Genomic DNA, 15994 nt, shown 5'->3' with positions numbered 1-15994 from the left:
CTTTTGTTCCTGTGTGTGTAAACCCTCAGCTTCCCATTTCCCAACCTTTTTTAATATCAAAGACCAGCAAACCCATTCACAAACTGTTGGCAGATTAACATTTTATTTACATATTTGCATGTTCATTATACAAATAATGAACATGCAAATATACAAATAAAATGTTACTTGTTCGCCAGCCCACTCACATACTGACCCCATCTTATTACTGCACATCCTTCTATCTCCAACCCCAGAAAACTCTGACTCTGTCCAGCCAACCCTGGTACTCTGTGTCTCGTTATTAAACCTGCCAACCCATCCTCTGATATCCCCTATTTCCAATTAACCCTTTACCTCACACATCTGTCTTGCCAAGCCTGTCATCCAAGTACCCACCATCTCCCACTTCTCAACACCCTGCATTGCCAGCTTCCTTTTGTCAAACACCTCTGTCTTGCCTGGAGCCTGCCCTGCATCAGCTGTCACTACCAATCTTGGCACACTGTGTCGCAGCAACCCCTGACTTAAATTGACAATCTCCCAGTTCCCTGGATCCTGCCCCACTACCCCTGGTGCCCCTTACTCTATAAACTCCATGACTGCCTGTTGTGCCAAACCCTGATCCTGCCCCACTGACCCTGCAGCTGCATGTTTCACAAGTTCTGAGACCCACCAATCCTGCTCAGACACCCTCAGATCTGCTGCCCCTTAGGCAGAAGCACAAGCTGCACTGCACCTGCCTCCATAACTACTGACTCACTTCAACCCACACCCTCTTGCCCATTGACCTTTAACCCCTGCCCTCCCTCAGCCCCAACCCATTGCTTCCCAGTGCCTAACACCCCCACCCTTTTGACCACTGCCCTCTACAGCCCATGCCAACACCCTCTTGCTCCTGATCCCACCACACCTCACCTCACCCCTTTGACTCCACCCTGCACTCCCCAAAACGAGGCTGTCCCCTCTAGGGAGCGTGGCCGTTACTGCTGCGCGGGCGGGGGAGGGCCATTGGCTGTGCACGTGCTGCCTCCTCCTTCGTGCCCCCTCCCTCCCCAAATGCATCCTGTGCCCCCATGGGTAGAAGTGGGAGGGAGTGTGGAGCCCCAGCTGGGCTGCCATCTTATCTGGGGCTGGGAGGAGGGAAGGAGTGGTACTTCCTGTTCAGCCTTCTGCTGCCACCTCAACCCCAGTGCCGCCATTCGGCAGAATTAGCTGCCATAGCTGCTGGTGTTGAAGCCAGTCACTGTGCAGCAGCAACACTGTGAACAGCCTGCTTCAGCTCTGGTAGCCACAGCGGCCCAGCACCAGTCCATGGACCTGTGGTTTGGAACCACTGATACAGAGCTTTTGAATCTCACTAGGTCTGCTAATCTCTTATTCTGCTCCTTTGAACCATGCGTGACAGAACACTGTCTTCAAATAACTATCCCCAATGTTAACTGCCTCTTCTTCCATCCCATTTGCTAAGTGTGAACTTCTGAAGGTTAACTGTACACTTAATCTTCAGAGGGTAGCCGAGTTAGTCTGTACAGGATAAACTTAAACAATGAACGGTCTGGTAGCACTTTATAGACGAACAAAACGTAGATGGTATCATGAGCTTTTGTGGGCACAGCCCACTTCTTCAAATTAATCTTGAATACTTTATCTACTGCTTTTACTTTCACAACCCTCTTATCTAGAATCTAACAATTTCTGATTCATTATGTCTGTGAATACAAAAAGGATAAAAATATAGAAGCTGTCTCTGAGCTTTGGAGGTTCCAGAAAATGCTAAGCTGCATAAAATTGACAGATGTAAAATAGTTTAAAATAATTTAGGCCGTGCTGAATTCTGCAGGAATGCTATTTACTTCTAAGTTAGGGAGCAAAGCAACATAGCTTACTAATAATGTTCCACATGCTACAAGGGACTTTGGTCATGAAGATTAACTTCCTGGAAAAAAATCTGTAACTGTGAGACGTCAAAAACAATCACTGACCTCTCTGTCAAGCACTGAGTTATTTTGCTCCGTGTCAAAAAACAGTTTCTCTGCTCATCCTAAGGTATTTTTCTATATGATAAAGAAGACAGTGTAATGTCTTCATTTTCAGTTCATTTTCAGTTTTTAAGGAATATATTTATGATTTTTGTAGCATGATACTCAGTTGATTTATAATGAAAAGTTTCTTACATGGGTACCTTTTTATATTATGGAGTCCTGGGTAGGGATGTGAAAGTGTAATTGTTTACATGGTTAACGGGTGAGCCTCATGGGGTGGGTTTTTGTTTATTTTTAAATTATGTTTTTGGTTGTAGCTGAGTGTTTGATACAGAAAGCATTGATACAATAACATATCTACGATGCCAGCTAAGAATATGAACTACATTCTTATTCCTCTAGCATCCATCCATTAGTAAAGACTTGTCTACATGAGACATTTGTATTGACTTTTAGCTCAATGTATGATTTTTAAATCTTTGCTAAACCAGGATAAAAGCTTGTATGGAAAGGAAATTTTTTCTTCAGGTGAGACCAGGTTTTATTTCCATTTAGCTTGTCAGTTGAGAGCTGTGTTACAGATCTGTGGCTCTGATGTGCCTTGTTCTTTTCAGGCTAGGTCAGTGGTACCCAACGCGGTGCCCGCGGGCGCCATGGCGCCCGCCGGGGCATTTGTATGCGCCCGCCGACAACCTGGGCCGGCCCCGCCTCCGGCGCGCAGCGCACTGGAGGCGCCGGCCCCAGGCGCGCGACACACACCGGTGCGTGGCACTCGGGCGGCCCCAACCCCAGGGCACATGCGGGCGCGCGGTGCCGATGCTGGCCTCAGGCACGCGGCTCGTGCGGCGGCGCCGGCCCCGGGCCCACAACACAAGGCGCTCGGGCGGCTCCAGCCCTGGGGCACATGCCGGCGCTGGGTGCAAGGGCATCCCTGCCCCTGGCGTGCCCCAGGACGTGCGGCCCCGCCCCTGGGCACCCGGCACGTGAGTGGCCCCGCCCCCAGGCGCCCGGTGCGTGAGTGGCCCCGCCCCCAGGCGCCCGGGAGCCTCTAAAGGTTGGGGACCACTGGGCTAGGTACTCTGCCTTCAAATCAGTGGTGTAAGGAGAACCTCCCTCCACTCCAGAGCGTGGTGGGAGGAGGGGGAGGAGAGCCTGGAGACTGAAAAAGCAAGGGAAAACTGCTGCAATGGTGACCTAAATGGAGGGCATCTTTGCATCATGAGACGAGGCTTGCTCTGTTTGCTCTTTGAATAGTGCTTTGTAGAGCCAGGAGCTACAGCGGTGGACTGGACCTGACTTAGTACAAACAAATCAAAATATTTGTCTTCCACTGAATATTTTGAAATTTACATTAAATGTACACGGTAAATAGCAAGGATAATCTTATTTTGGTAGTGCAGAGGAAGGGAAGGAGCAGTCGCTCTACTTGTTCTGTCTCTAATGCTTTTGGTGTTTGCCACCTGACTATTCTGGATTTCTGGGCATCAGGAGGGTGGAGATTTCCACAAATGAGGTGGTCAGACAGGTTAGGAGAACCTTCTCTTTGAGAGTGGGGAAGTGGAGAGGGATGACCACATGAAACAGGAAGGGTGACAGCTGAGTGTGGTGGTGATCTTTGGATACTATGTGACTAATAAGCAGAGTTGATCTTCTACTCAAGGCAAAATGGAAACATAGTTGCCAGGAAAACAAGTGTCATGTGTTTATCCTCAATGTGTTATATAGGTTGGACCTCTCTGGTCCGGCACTCTTGGGATATGAGCAGTCCTGAAGGAGGGAATTTGCTGGACCAAGAGGGGGTCCCTTGCTATGGCCTCTCAGCTCTCCACCTCACCCTGCCTGCTGGCTCATTCACCCCAACTGGGTTGTCTGCTGACAGTCCCTAGCCTCGGCCTGGCTGCCAGCTGTCCTCGGTCATGCTGAAGCTCCAGCCCCCCGGGCTCCCAGCTGCTGCCCCTCCTGTCCTGAGGCTCTCATCAAGGAGCATCTGTTGTCGGACGAGGGAGTCTCGCTTTAGGGAGGCGCAACCTGAACATGCATGACAAAAAATAGAGAATTTTAATTTTAGACTTTACTGTTGGGTTTAAAATATCTACCTTGCTTTCTCCTTCAGATTCAAGGCCCAGTTCGTAATATGGCTGGCACTGGGCCAAGATCAGGACCTGCCAGTGGATTTGCAATGAAATCACAGCTTCAGATTACTGGTAAGTCTTTCAAAAGATTAAATGTTTTCTCCCCATTCCTGGAAAAGAAAATAATAAAAAGCTTGTGTACATAGTTAAGATGTGACTGGCAGTATAGAATCCTAGAACACTAGGACTGGAAGGGACCTTGAGAGGTCATTGAGTCCAGTCCCCTGCCCTCATGGCAGGACCCAGTACTGTCTAGACCAGTGGTCTCCAACCTTTTGGGGCTGCCGAGGGTGGGACCACTCACACGCCAGGCACACGGGGGTGGGGCTGTGCATGCGCCATGTGCCCGGTGCCTGCGCCACACTCCCGGGGTCGGCACCGCTCTTGTGCCGCACACCCAGGGGCAGGGCTGCCCATACGCCGTGCGCCCAGGGCCGGAACAGCCCATAAGCTGCATGCCCGGGGCTGGCGCCGCTCCTGTGCCGCGTGCCCGGGGAGGGGACGGCCATACGCCGCACGCCCAGGGGCTGGCACCACCCATACGCTGCGTGCCCAGGGGCAAGCCCCGCCCATGCGCCTGGGGGCGGGGCCAACCCCAGTCACTCGATGGGCGCACAGAAATGGCCCGGCGGGTGCCATGGCGCCCGCGGGCACCACGTTGGGGACTGCTGGTCTAGACCATCCCTGACAGATGTCTATCCAATCTGCTCTTAAATATCTCCAGAGATGGAGATTCCACAACCTCCCTGGGCAACTTATTCCAGTGTTTAACCACCCTGACAGTTAGGAAGTTTTTCCTAATGTCCAGCCTAATCAGCACTATGGTTGATTTGTATTTAAGAAGACAACTTTGTTTTGTGTGAAACCGTTTTTCCTATACAGGATAATCCCTGCTATAAATCAACATCTGTTCCACACCAAAGTCATTGACACTTGTAGGAACTGATGCATCTGAAGTCCTCAGATTCCCTGCTCTTAAGTCATGCAAGGAACAAAAAATTGTGCAAATGGAAGTCAGATGCAGGGAAAAAATTCCCTGCTTTAAGTTGTTTTGCTATAAGTTCAAGTGTTTTTGGAAGGTATCTTGGACTTATAGCGTAGAGAGAACCTCTGTAAGGGAAGAGAGTTGCAGGCTTTGATGACAGAGTCTCTTTGCACACCTTTTTCCAGAGACAAAGTAACCCTGCAGTGGCACCCTAAGCTGTGGGAAAAGCTGAAGTACTCAATGCATTTTGCCTCAATTTTCACAGTCTGCTCCCAGACCACTACACTGGGCAACACACTCTAGGGGGGAGGTGAGCACCCCTCAGTATTGAAAGACCAGGTTACGGACGATTTAGAAAAGCCGATAGGCACAAGTTCATGGGGTACATCCAAGGGTGCTGAGAGAGTTGGCTGATGTGATTGCAGAGCCTATTGGTCATTATCTTTGAAAACACTTGGTGATCAGATAAGGGTCCCAGATGATATATTGTAATACACATCTTCAAAAAGGGGAAGGAGGAGGATCCAGGGAACTACAGACCAGTCAATCTCACCTCAGACTCTGGTAAAATCATGGAGCAAGTCCTCAAGGAATCAGTTTTGAAACACTTGGAGGAGGAGGCGGCGGCAATCAGGAGCTGTCAACATGGATTTACTTAGGACAGGTCATACCTGACTAACCTAATTCCCTTGAATGATGAGAGGACTGGTTCTGTGGATATGGCAGAAGTGGTGGATGTGAGATATCTTGACTTTTTTGCAGAGCTTTTGATACGGTGTCCCATAGTACTATTGCCACTACGTTAAAATAGTGGGGCCTGCATGAATGCACTAGAAGGTGGATAGAAAGCTGTTTAGATCTTCAGGCTCAATGAGTAGTTTGATGTCTAGTCAGCAGCTAGTCCCTAGACATCAAGCGGAGTACCCCAGAGGTCGGTTCTGGGTAAGGTTTTGTCCAACATCTTCATTAATGATCTGGATGATGAGATGGGTTGCACCCTCGGCAAGTGTGTGAATGACAGTGAGCTGGACGGAGAGGTAGTTCTAATATGCTGGAGGGTAGGGATGTTAGATATCGTGTAACTGAATGGTCGGGTAACCGCATGACATTTTAGCGGTTACATGACTATTCAATAGTCCCGAGCAGTGTGGAAGGCAGCCAGTACACTCCTGGCCCCGGTCCCAGGGACCCCTCTGCCATCCTGCACTGCCAGGCAATAGGGTGGAGTGGCAGGCGGGAGCTGGTCCATAAGGGGAGCCAGTTTAAAAAACAGCTCCCCACCCAGAGCAGCTGCCTGCCACTCTGCACTCTTGCCACTGATACAGAGGCAGTAGCACGGGGTGGCAGCAGCCCCTGTCCGTGAAGGGTCCGAGCTCCCCAAGAGCAGAGGCTGCTCCGTGGCAGCAGCCTCTGTCCGCAGGAAGCTCAGATCCGCCACAGACGGGGTTGCTGCTGCAGAGCAGCAAGAGCTTTCTTGCTGTCAGAGGTAGCAGCGCAGAGGGGTTAGGTAGCACTGGGGAGCTTCCCTCACTGCCTCTGTAGGAGGCAGAAAGCAGGGGGGAAGGTGGGTCGACAGGAGCTGATGTACAAGGGGAGCTGGCTTGAAAGATAGCTCCCTGCGCGTATTGGCTCCAACCTACCCCTCTCACCCTCCATGCTGCTGCCTCTCTCTGCGGCAGCAGTGGGTAGCTGGTGGATCCAGTGCTCATGGGGAGCCGGTTTTAAGCCAGCTCCTCACAGGTACTTGCTCCCGCTCCCCATTTAGGGGAAAATGAGTATAATCAACAAGATTAACCAATAAGCCCAGGCTTATCAGTTAATCGTGTAGTCGTCTACACGATAACATCCCTACTGGAGGACAGAGAGAGGATCCAGAGTGACGTAGACTAGTTGGAGGATTAGCCCAAAAGAAATCTGATGTGGTCCTACAAGGACAAATATTAAGTCCTACCCCCTAAGATGGAAAAATCCCAAGCACTGCTACAGGATGGGGGCCAACTGGTAAGGCAGCAGTTGTACAGAAAAGAACCTGAGGCTTGCAGTAGATGAGAAGCTGTATGGGAGTCAATAGCGTGTCCTTGTTGCCAAGAAGGCTAACGGCATATTAGTCTGCCAGCAGATCAAGGGAAGTGATTATTCCTTTTTATTCGTCACTGGTCCCTGACAGCATCACATCTTGAAGAACAGTTACAAGTATAGGGAAGTACTGTGTGTATTTGAATGCAGTGGAGTGACAGGACTTTCCTTTGAATAATAATGGGTAAATATGGGTTGCTGCTACTATTTGTTGTACAGTTTAAACATTTACGGGTTCTGATTATAAAGCTTCCGATATAAATTTCATATGTTTTATGTTAAACATTAAAGGACTCATCTAACTTTTGGCTAACCAAGAGCCTTCAGTTAATGAGGTTCACATTCAAATAATGGAAATCCCATCAAGGAAATTTAGATGTTCAGGTAATGAACTTGCACATAACACACATACATATCTTCGTCAGATTTTCTGTAAAGAAATCAGCATTGCACACATTATAAGGAACCAAAAACCAGATAAATCTTGACTAGTCCTCCTAAGCAATTACATGTGCCTTCTTATCCAGGCAGAGTAGGATGAATCAAGCAGGCACCTGCAGTATCAGGCATAGTCAGAACAATTCAACCTCTTTGAAGAGAGCAATGGACACCTCCCTAGTTAGTATACATTAGCTTCCTAGAAGTCAGCTGTAGCTGTAACCTTCTAGCCATGTTAGTGTGGGAAGACTTTCATACACTCAGCTAGTGATGGAGCGCTGATCTTTTTGCTCTCAGAGCAGCTGAGTTCTTCAAATCCAGTGTCTGCATCAAATTCTTCTTTGATTTGAAATCATAATATACAAAATTGTGATCCGTCATCTTAGTGATGAAGTCCAACGTAAAGGTAATTGCTGTGTAGTAGTCTTTAGGTAGGTGGTGTTTGAGCTGTGTTGCATGTCACTGTATTGTAGCCATAGCTACTTTCTATAATTCTTAACAAATGAGTTTTTACAGGAATGTAGCTAGTTTTCAAAATGCATATAGTTAATTGAATAGAATAGAATATTTATTGTTTTCCCCCTTTTTTAACAGTTATCTCAGCAAAATTAAAAGAAAATAAAAATAAATGGTTTGGACCTAGCCCTTATGTGGAAGTCTCAGTTGATGGACAGTCAAAGAAGACAGAAAAATGCAACAATACAAATAGTCCGAAGTGGAAGCAACATCTTACAGTGTAGGTTTGAAGCTGGTTTTGCTTTACAGATCAATTTATAACATTTAATAATTATTACATTATTGGCAATTAATGTCAAATCATTTCTAAACCATGCACTCTTTGTTATAGCACAATAGGACAAATCTGTTTCTTATTAAAGAAAAGGGTGATATATGAGGATGCTATAGTATGGAGCATTTACGTAAGTGCTGTGTGTTAACTTATGAGGCATGGAGGGAATGCAGTGTGAACATAGGAATATATTCCATATTACCACATATGATATGCAAATAAAGCTGCTTTGTGACATGACCTATAAAAAGTAAGGAAAATCTGTGATAGAGCTGAAATTCTCATGCTCACTTGTTCAGTACATATTTACCAAGGAAGCATTGTCTCAAATTTTTGGACCCTGGTTTCAAGACATGGCTATTTGTTGTGCCATATTGTTAGTTCTATAGCAGGTTATATTTTAGCGCATGCTTTTGGGTGGTTCCTACTTGCAGGGATCCAGATTCCAATGCAAATGTGAATGTACCCACAAAAGAGAACTTCTTTATCTTCCCTGAAACTCAGGTCTCTAGCAATGCCCTCAAATGCATCATATGGAACATTGGAATCAACAGAAATTGTATGCAGCTGTTAGCATTTCTGGTAGCACTTATGTTCTAGAAATACTGCTTGAGAGAACTTAGGAGGACCCTGGTTAGTATAATATTACGTACATCTGCCTACCTCAAGATGCAAAGTTGGTTTCTTCTCCATTTGGTTTGTATCCCAACATTGAAGAGACATTTTTAAGGGAACAATATCTGTATGTTTCGTCTACATTAAAACACTAACTTTCCAAGAGCCAGTTGTGTAGCAAAATCCGTTTGTTTTTTAATCTCAACAACCTGCTTTTTTAAATTTACAGGATGCAAAGTATTTTCGTTCCCAGGTTTGTTGCCCAACACACATCAGTATATTAACGTTTTCTGCACATTGATCCTATTCAGTCTGCACTGAAACGGAATGAACGTGTAAACTAAGTTACTGGTAGAGCTGGGCAGAGAATGTGTAATCTGTTTTGTTGACATTTTTGATATTTCAGAGTTTGGTTTAGTTCCCCTTTGGAATGAAAACCAAGAGTCTCGAAATTCCCTGTGAAAGGGAATGGAGTCCTGAGTTTGGAAAAGACTGCTTGGTGGGCTGGCCTAAAGCTGGGAACCCTAGAGTACCCTATTGTATCTCTGTCCACCTGCTGGGCTTCCCCAAAGCTGTGGTCTCAGGAAGTTTGGGTTGCTGAGAGCCTGGGGGCTGGTGCTTCCGGGCTGTTGGGCCTCTACCAGGCAGAAAACTTTGCAGGAAACCAGTTAGGTTTCTTTCAGAATCCTATCTGGGTCCTGTCAGAATGTTGTCAAAATTGAACCGTCTTTGTGAAATGTTTAGATTTCGATGAATTGACAAATAGTGATGAAAAGATGTTTTTCCAGTCAGTCATAGCTATTACTTTGCTGTGGTAGCCACAAAAGACTTTTATTCTCCTTGGACATTCTAAAATTTGCAATTTAATTGTTCCTGTTGTTTTCTTCCATGATACCTGATGGGAGAAAAAAGGCCAAAATAAGCTGATAGTCTTTGATGTCCCTTAACCCTTCCACTAAAGATCTGTGCTGCTTTCATTTCAGTAGAATGTGATTGGCATCAGTAGAATATTCAGGCATGATCACATGAGCTGGAATTTATGGAATGTATGTTGAGGTGTTCGTAGTGTTCTAAAGACCTGTCAAAGGAATTAATCTGTGCCCAGCACCAGCGACTGCTTTCCCTCCCACCTCAGCAGATGGAGTATAGGTTGAAAAAAAACTTCTTAGGTCATGGAATCTTCCCTCCCAGCTGTGGTAGGCCGCTACTGACAGGGATTTAAAGCAAACAGAGCAAGGAGAGTCACCCTCTCGCCCAACTTCTCCCCCCATTCTCTGTCATGTCCAGGCAATAGCCTGTCCACAGTGTCAGCCCCCCTCTAGCTCCCAGTGCAGGAAACTTTGAACTTCCTTTGAACCTCCAGGGTTGGAGCCTGATGCCCTTGGGTTAGGGTCACCTTATGGCCAGTCTGTATCCAAGAATCACCCTGGAACAAAAGCTGGGACCCTGGAACAGTCCAGCATAAACTCTCATTTACTCTTTCTTTCTCAAAACAAGAACCCTTCTGAAAAGTGGAACCACAAGGTCTCTCTCTAGAGGACTCGGTCTGAAATTTCTAACCCCATCTAGGAGGGTCAGTGGCAGCAAAAGGAAATGTCCATCAAATGTTCAGGTCTCTCTAGCTGACCCCCTCCCAAAAAAACCCCTCCTGACCCCTTTTATATTCTGAAGTCTGATTCAGGGGTCATCTCTAGGAGGCAAAATCTGTTTCCTTTAAGCTCCCCCTCACATTGTGCAGTGTGACAAATCAATGCTGAAAAGATGAGGCTTCTAACACACCCACCATCACAATTCTGATAGCTCCATCCAGGACAAGAAGGCCTTGGTTCTTTGACTTCCTCAACATGCCACTAAAATCTCCCATACTCTTTCCATCCAGATAGTCTGGTACTACAAGGGTCATTCTGTATCTGAATCCAGACAGTCTTAGCTTTAGCTATATCGCTCTTGAAAGGAGATTCTTAAGTCAAAAAGTTTGTCCATGACAGGTAATGTGCACACACTTATCTTCCAGAAAGAAATCTAGCTCAATGAATGCAAAGACCTAGTTGAGACCCTTTGCTGTTAGTACAGAGGTCACACTCATATATAATACATGTCCATGGATTCTCTTCAGCCTGCACTCAGTTCTGAAATTCATATCTCAAGGGGCTGCTTTGTTTAGCATTCTTAGTGCTGTTAGGTAGGGTAGTAGATTTCATTTTACCCAGATGCTCAGCCTTTATTTTGGAGAGCAGCATCTCTTCTACATCCTCTTGGAGAGCACAAAGTTAATTCATGGAGTTTTAACCTGGTTCTCAGTGTGAATTGAGGACTTCCATTTGAGCCATTCATGAAGGTGTCTCATGTTCTGGCTTTACTTTGAAAAAATTTCTCCCCCCTATTGCTTTGTGGGAAGGATCATGCAAGATAAACAGTAAAAATGAACATACACACAGTTTTTGAAATTAAAGGCAATATTTTTCTAATACTGTCGTTACAATAATTTTAGATATTACTTGTAACAATTAATAGTTTTACATGTATGATTGAACTCAAACAATCTCCACTCTCTGACCCAAATATGAACGTTTTTAGCAGCTATTTTGACTTTTCTTTCTTTGTCAAGAATTGTGTTTTCCCATCATCCACGTAGTATTTTAAGCTGTTAGAATTTTTAAAAAGATCTTTAAAATTTGTTGGTTAAATCTTACCATTTTTATTTTCAGTAAACTTTGTTTTTAAACAAAAACTGATGTGTATCATAGTTGTTTATAACCATTTTGCCCAGTGTTCACCATTGTCATGCTCTCTCTGTATGCTTTTTTTTCTCCCAACAGAATTGTCACCCCTGTCAGTAAATTAAACTTTCGAGTCTGGAGCCATCAGACATTAAAGTCTGATGTTCTGCTGGGTAGTGCTACTCTAGACGTTCGTGAGACATTGAAATCAAACAATATGAAACGTAAGTCTGTAACTAAAAAATGTACCTTATTTGTATGAAATCTGCCAGACTTGCATTTATGTGGAAGTTCAAGTTGTTGTGCGTTTGGAATTCCTTTAAGAGTTAAACAAACAATGTGACAATTTAAAAATCTATCTGAAGTATAACTGCTCCTTTTTGTCTACTGATTGTATTTCTCTTGCAATTTATTTCATTCTGCCTGATGATGCAGCATAGTCTGTCTTGCCGTGTTTTTATTATAGTGATATTATAAACATTGTATTTTATATGTCACTGGTGTGGAATAAGAAGTGAAATGTGGGAAGTGAAAAATCAAACTGAAGATAGCTTTAAAAAAAGCTACAGAAAATATATATATATTTTTTAAGATAAATACTGTCTGAGTCATGGTCTGGCATCAAACTCAAATAGGCACGTTCAGGGTGTTTTTGTTTGTGTGCTTGCATGTTTAAATGTCATATTGCAAATATATTTATCTTAAACTTGCTCCGTTATGACTAGATGCAGTGGCTTAGCCTATAAAAGTAAATTCCCTTCCTTCTGTAGATGGAAGACAAAATCTTCATGTTTTTAAATATACATTTTTCCAGTAACTGGATAAATATTTTTGCCTGTAGATAACATTTCTATATACACTTCATGAAGAATATTGTGATTTCTGGTTCTTAAAAGATGTTTTGAAAGTGAGCTCCAAAATGTTTTTTAGTGGTCTTAAAAAAATATAAGCTAGGGTATGTCTACACTACCACCCTAGTTCAAACTAGGGTGGTAGTGTAGACATACCCTAGCTTATATTTTTTATGTCTACACTACCACCCTAGTTTGAACTAGGGTGGTAATGTAGGCAACCGGAGTTGCAAATGAAGCCCGGGATTTGAATTTCCCGGGCTTCATTTGCATAAAGCCGGGCGCCACCATTTTTAAATGTCCGCTAGTGTGGACTCCGTGCCGTGCGGTTACACGCGGCACGGACTAGGTAGTTCGGATTAGGCTTCCTAGTCTGAACTACCGTTACTCCTCATTTCACGAGGAGTAATGGTAGTTCGGACTAGGAAGCCTAGTCCGAACTACCTAGTCCATGCCGCGTGTAGCCGCGTGGCACGGAGTCCACACTAGCGGACATTTAAAAATGGTGGCGCCCGGCTTTATGCAAATGAAGCCCGGGAAATTCAAATCCCAGGCTTCATTTGCAACTCCGGTTGCCTACATTACCACCCTAGTTCGAACTAGGGTGGTAGTGTAGACTTACCCCTAGAGACTATAGAATCCTGACTCCTGCTCTAATGCTGGTGTTCTTTCTGTGGGCAAGCCAGTTGACTGCTCTGTCTCAGTCCTCCCTGTCTTTAAGGGAATAATACCTACTGAAATTTGACATGATAGCTTGCAAAAAGCATTATTATTCCTATGGAGAGTGAGAGGTATTGTTCTATTTGTAATCCTTGCCTGTCGATTTTTGGGGATTTCTTTAATAAAATGTAGTATGTTAACTAAAGGGAAGCCTCTGATTTTTTTCTGTGCTTTCTTTTATAGTTGAGCAAGTGATTGTGACATTGCAGCTTGTCAGTGACCGAGAACCAGCAGAGGTAATAGGAGACTTGTCTGTTTGTCTGGATGGGATGCAGGTAGATCCTGAGCTCCTAACTAATGGTGATGCCACAAGTATAAGAAGTGAGTAATGTTTGTTCGGGTGTATATGTAAGGTTTGTAACCTCTGCTTGCTAAGGCTGTTTACTGAAAGTCAGTGCAATGTTTTATTTATAATAGTTACTTACTGCACTCTTAAAAAACAACAAATATACCATCAAGTGCCAACAATGCCCCTCTTCCATGTATATTGGCCAAAGTGGACAGTCTCTACGAGAGAGAATTAATGAACACACATCAGATAGCCAAAAAGGCAACACACACAAACCTGTTGGAGAACATTTCAACTTGCCTGGGAACTCATTAATGGATCTCAAAGTCATCGTATTCTTTCAAACCAATTTCAAAAGCCAGCTTGACAGGGAAGCTACAGAACTTAATTTCATTTACAAGTTTGATTCCTACAATAGAAATCTAAACAAAGAAATTGGCTGGATGGCCCACTACAGTCCACATCCTAATGACGTAAAAAACCAAACAAAGGGCACTTAAAGTGGGTAGTAAGTATTCTCATCAGCTTCATTTAGTATACACACTGTAATTGGCAGCTTCTTTCCTCTTTATTTCTTTTTTCCTCCTCTTCTGCCCCCCCCCATCCACTCTGTGCTATTTATTTGAAAACTGGACCCCTTAAACTCCATTCATCTGAAGAAGTAGGTTGTGCCCACAAAAGCACATAGCACCTGCATTTTTTGTTAGTCTTGCAGCACCTTAGAGACTAACATGGCTACCCCTCTGAAACTTACTGCACGCTTGTTAAGATTGAACACTTCTATTAGCCTCGTGTTCCTTTTGAAGTTTGTGATCTGCAAAATAACTGAATAAAAAGAGCATTGAGACGTCCATATATTTTCTTTCAAGATTTATTCCAATGTTCAGCATGACTTTCCTTTCCCTTTGTGTCATTTGTCTTGTTACAGTTTTCTGAATTCTTGGGTCTTCCTGTTTCGTTTTTTTAAAGCTGGACAGATTATTACAGACTCCCTGCTAGATACCTTATTATGCAGCTAGTAGACTGCATGTTTGTAAAATATCAAGAAATGAAATGTTTTTTTCCCCCAGCAGCTAACCATTTAGGCATTTGGGTTTCTTATTTCCTCCCAAAGCTTTTTTATGTATCTGCTACATATTTGAGAGTTTGTGTGTCTGTGTCCATCTGCGATTCTGTTTCTTCAAGAACTCCTCCTAATTCTATGTGCAGCTTCCTCTGATCATAACTTAAACCAAGTTTAGGGTTTGGTTGTGCTGGGACAATGGGAATGTGATTTTCATCCAACTGAAAGGGAGGGGTGTGATAGCAGGCACAGTTATATTCACAAATGACCTCAATGAGAAAGCAAGAATGGGGACAGTTATATCCCAGAATGACCACAGGGGAGCAGCAAGTGCCCCAGCCCTGGGGAACAGCTGGCCCCTGTAGCAGATGGTAGGTGGACTGTGTGGTCCCCACTGCCCCTTGAGCTGATCCGGGGGCTGGTCCTGGAGAGCAGATGGTAGTCACATCTTGCCTTGACTTAGAATCATAGAGCTGGAAGAGACCTCAGAAGGCCATCAAGTCCAGCCCCCTGCTCTAGGCAGGACCAATCCCAACTAAATCAACCTGGCCAGGGCTTTGTCAAGCCGAGACTTAAACACCTCTAGGGATGGAGACTCCACTACTTCCCTAGGTAACCCATTCCAGTGCTTCACCACCCTCCTAGTGAAATAGTTTTTCCTAATATCCAACCTGGACCTCTCCCACCACAACTTGAGACCATTGCTCCTTGTTCTGCCATCTGTCACTACTGAGAACAGCCTCTCTCCATCCTCTTTGGAACCTCCCTTCAGGAAGTTGAAGGCTGCTATCAAATCCCCCCTCACTCTTCTCTTCTGCAGACTAAACAGACCCAAGTTCCTCAGCCTCTCCTCATAAGTCATATGCTCCAGACTTCTGTACCCCTTACACCTCTGAAGAGACACTATTGTGGGCTGTAGTTACTCATCCTCACTTTTCAGAGTCCTGGTCTTGAAAGTTCTTTTACATAGCTTTACGCAGCTCTTCAAAAGGAGCCACAAATATATTCTAATGGAGGTTTGGCAGCTTTTTTGGCCCCTATCTCTACCACAAAGCCCCCTCCAGGTGTTTTATTTTCATCTTAAGTTCTGTGTGTATTTACACATTGTCTTGTACCCTGGGGTCCTAGTCCATGACTAGGGCTCCTAGATATTAGTACAGTACAAATGATACAGAGCAGCTGTTCTCTGGACCATGCTTGCTTATCTCACAATCCCAAGCTACCTTCTATGCCTTCCTGGATGTTAACATTTCTCATCCAGGTGTTAAAACCAAACCACCAGCTTTCTTAACTGACATTGTCTTCAACGTAGTTACACATCACTAATATGTAAATCTGTGTTTGAAAATAT

General features: G+C 44.7%; 1 protein-coding gene across 2 annotated transcripts in view; it reads left to right on the top strand.

The window, feature by feature from the left end:
- Window positions 1-15994, top strand: part of ITCH (itchy E3 ubiquitin protein ligase) — a 106154-nt gene that overhangs the window by 36433 nt on the left and 53727 nt on the right. The window contains exons 1-5 of one of the 2 annotated variants that reach the window (XM_075901535.2): window positions 2008-2028; window positions 4078-4168; window positions 8190-8331; window positions 11820-11944; window positions 13475-13612. In XM_075901535.2, the coding sequence (XP_075757650.1) occupies window positions 4099-4168; window positions 8190-8331; window positions 11820-11944; window positions 13475-13612 (475 nt within the window). In that variant the 5' untranslated portion in view covers window positions 2008-2028; window positions 4078-4098. Of the gene's footprint in view, window positions 1-2007; window positions 2029-4077; window positions 4169-8189; window positions 8332-11819; window positions 11945-13474; window positions 13613-15994 lie in introns of those variants that run through there. The other variant, XM_075901534.2, reaches the window with a different exon arrangement.

This window comes from Pelodiscus sinensis, chromosome 17 (assembly GCF_052426305.1).
Source record: "Pelodiscus sinensis isolate ZL-2025 chromosome 17, ASM5242630v1, whole genome shotgun sequence".
NCBI classification, from domain to species: domain Eukaryota; kingdom Metazoa; phylum Chordata; order Testudines; family Trionychidae; genus Pelodiscus; species Pelodiscus sinensis.
Note: the sequence above shows the minus strand (reverse complement) of the source record. Positions and strands in the feature narration are given on the sequence as shown.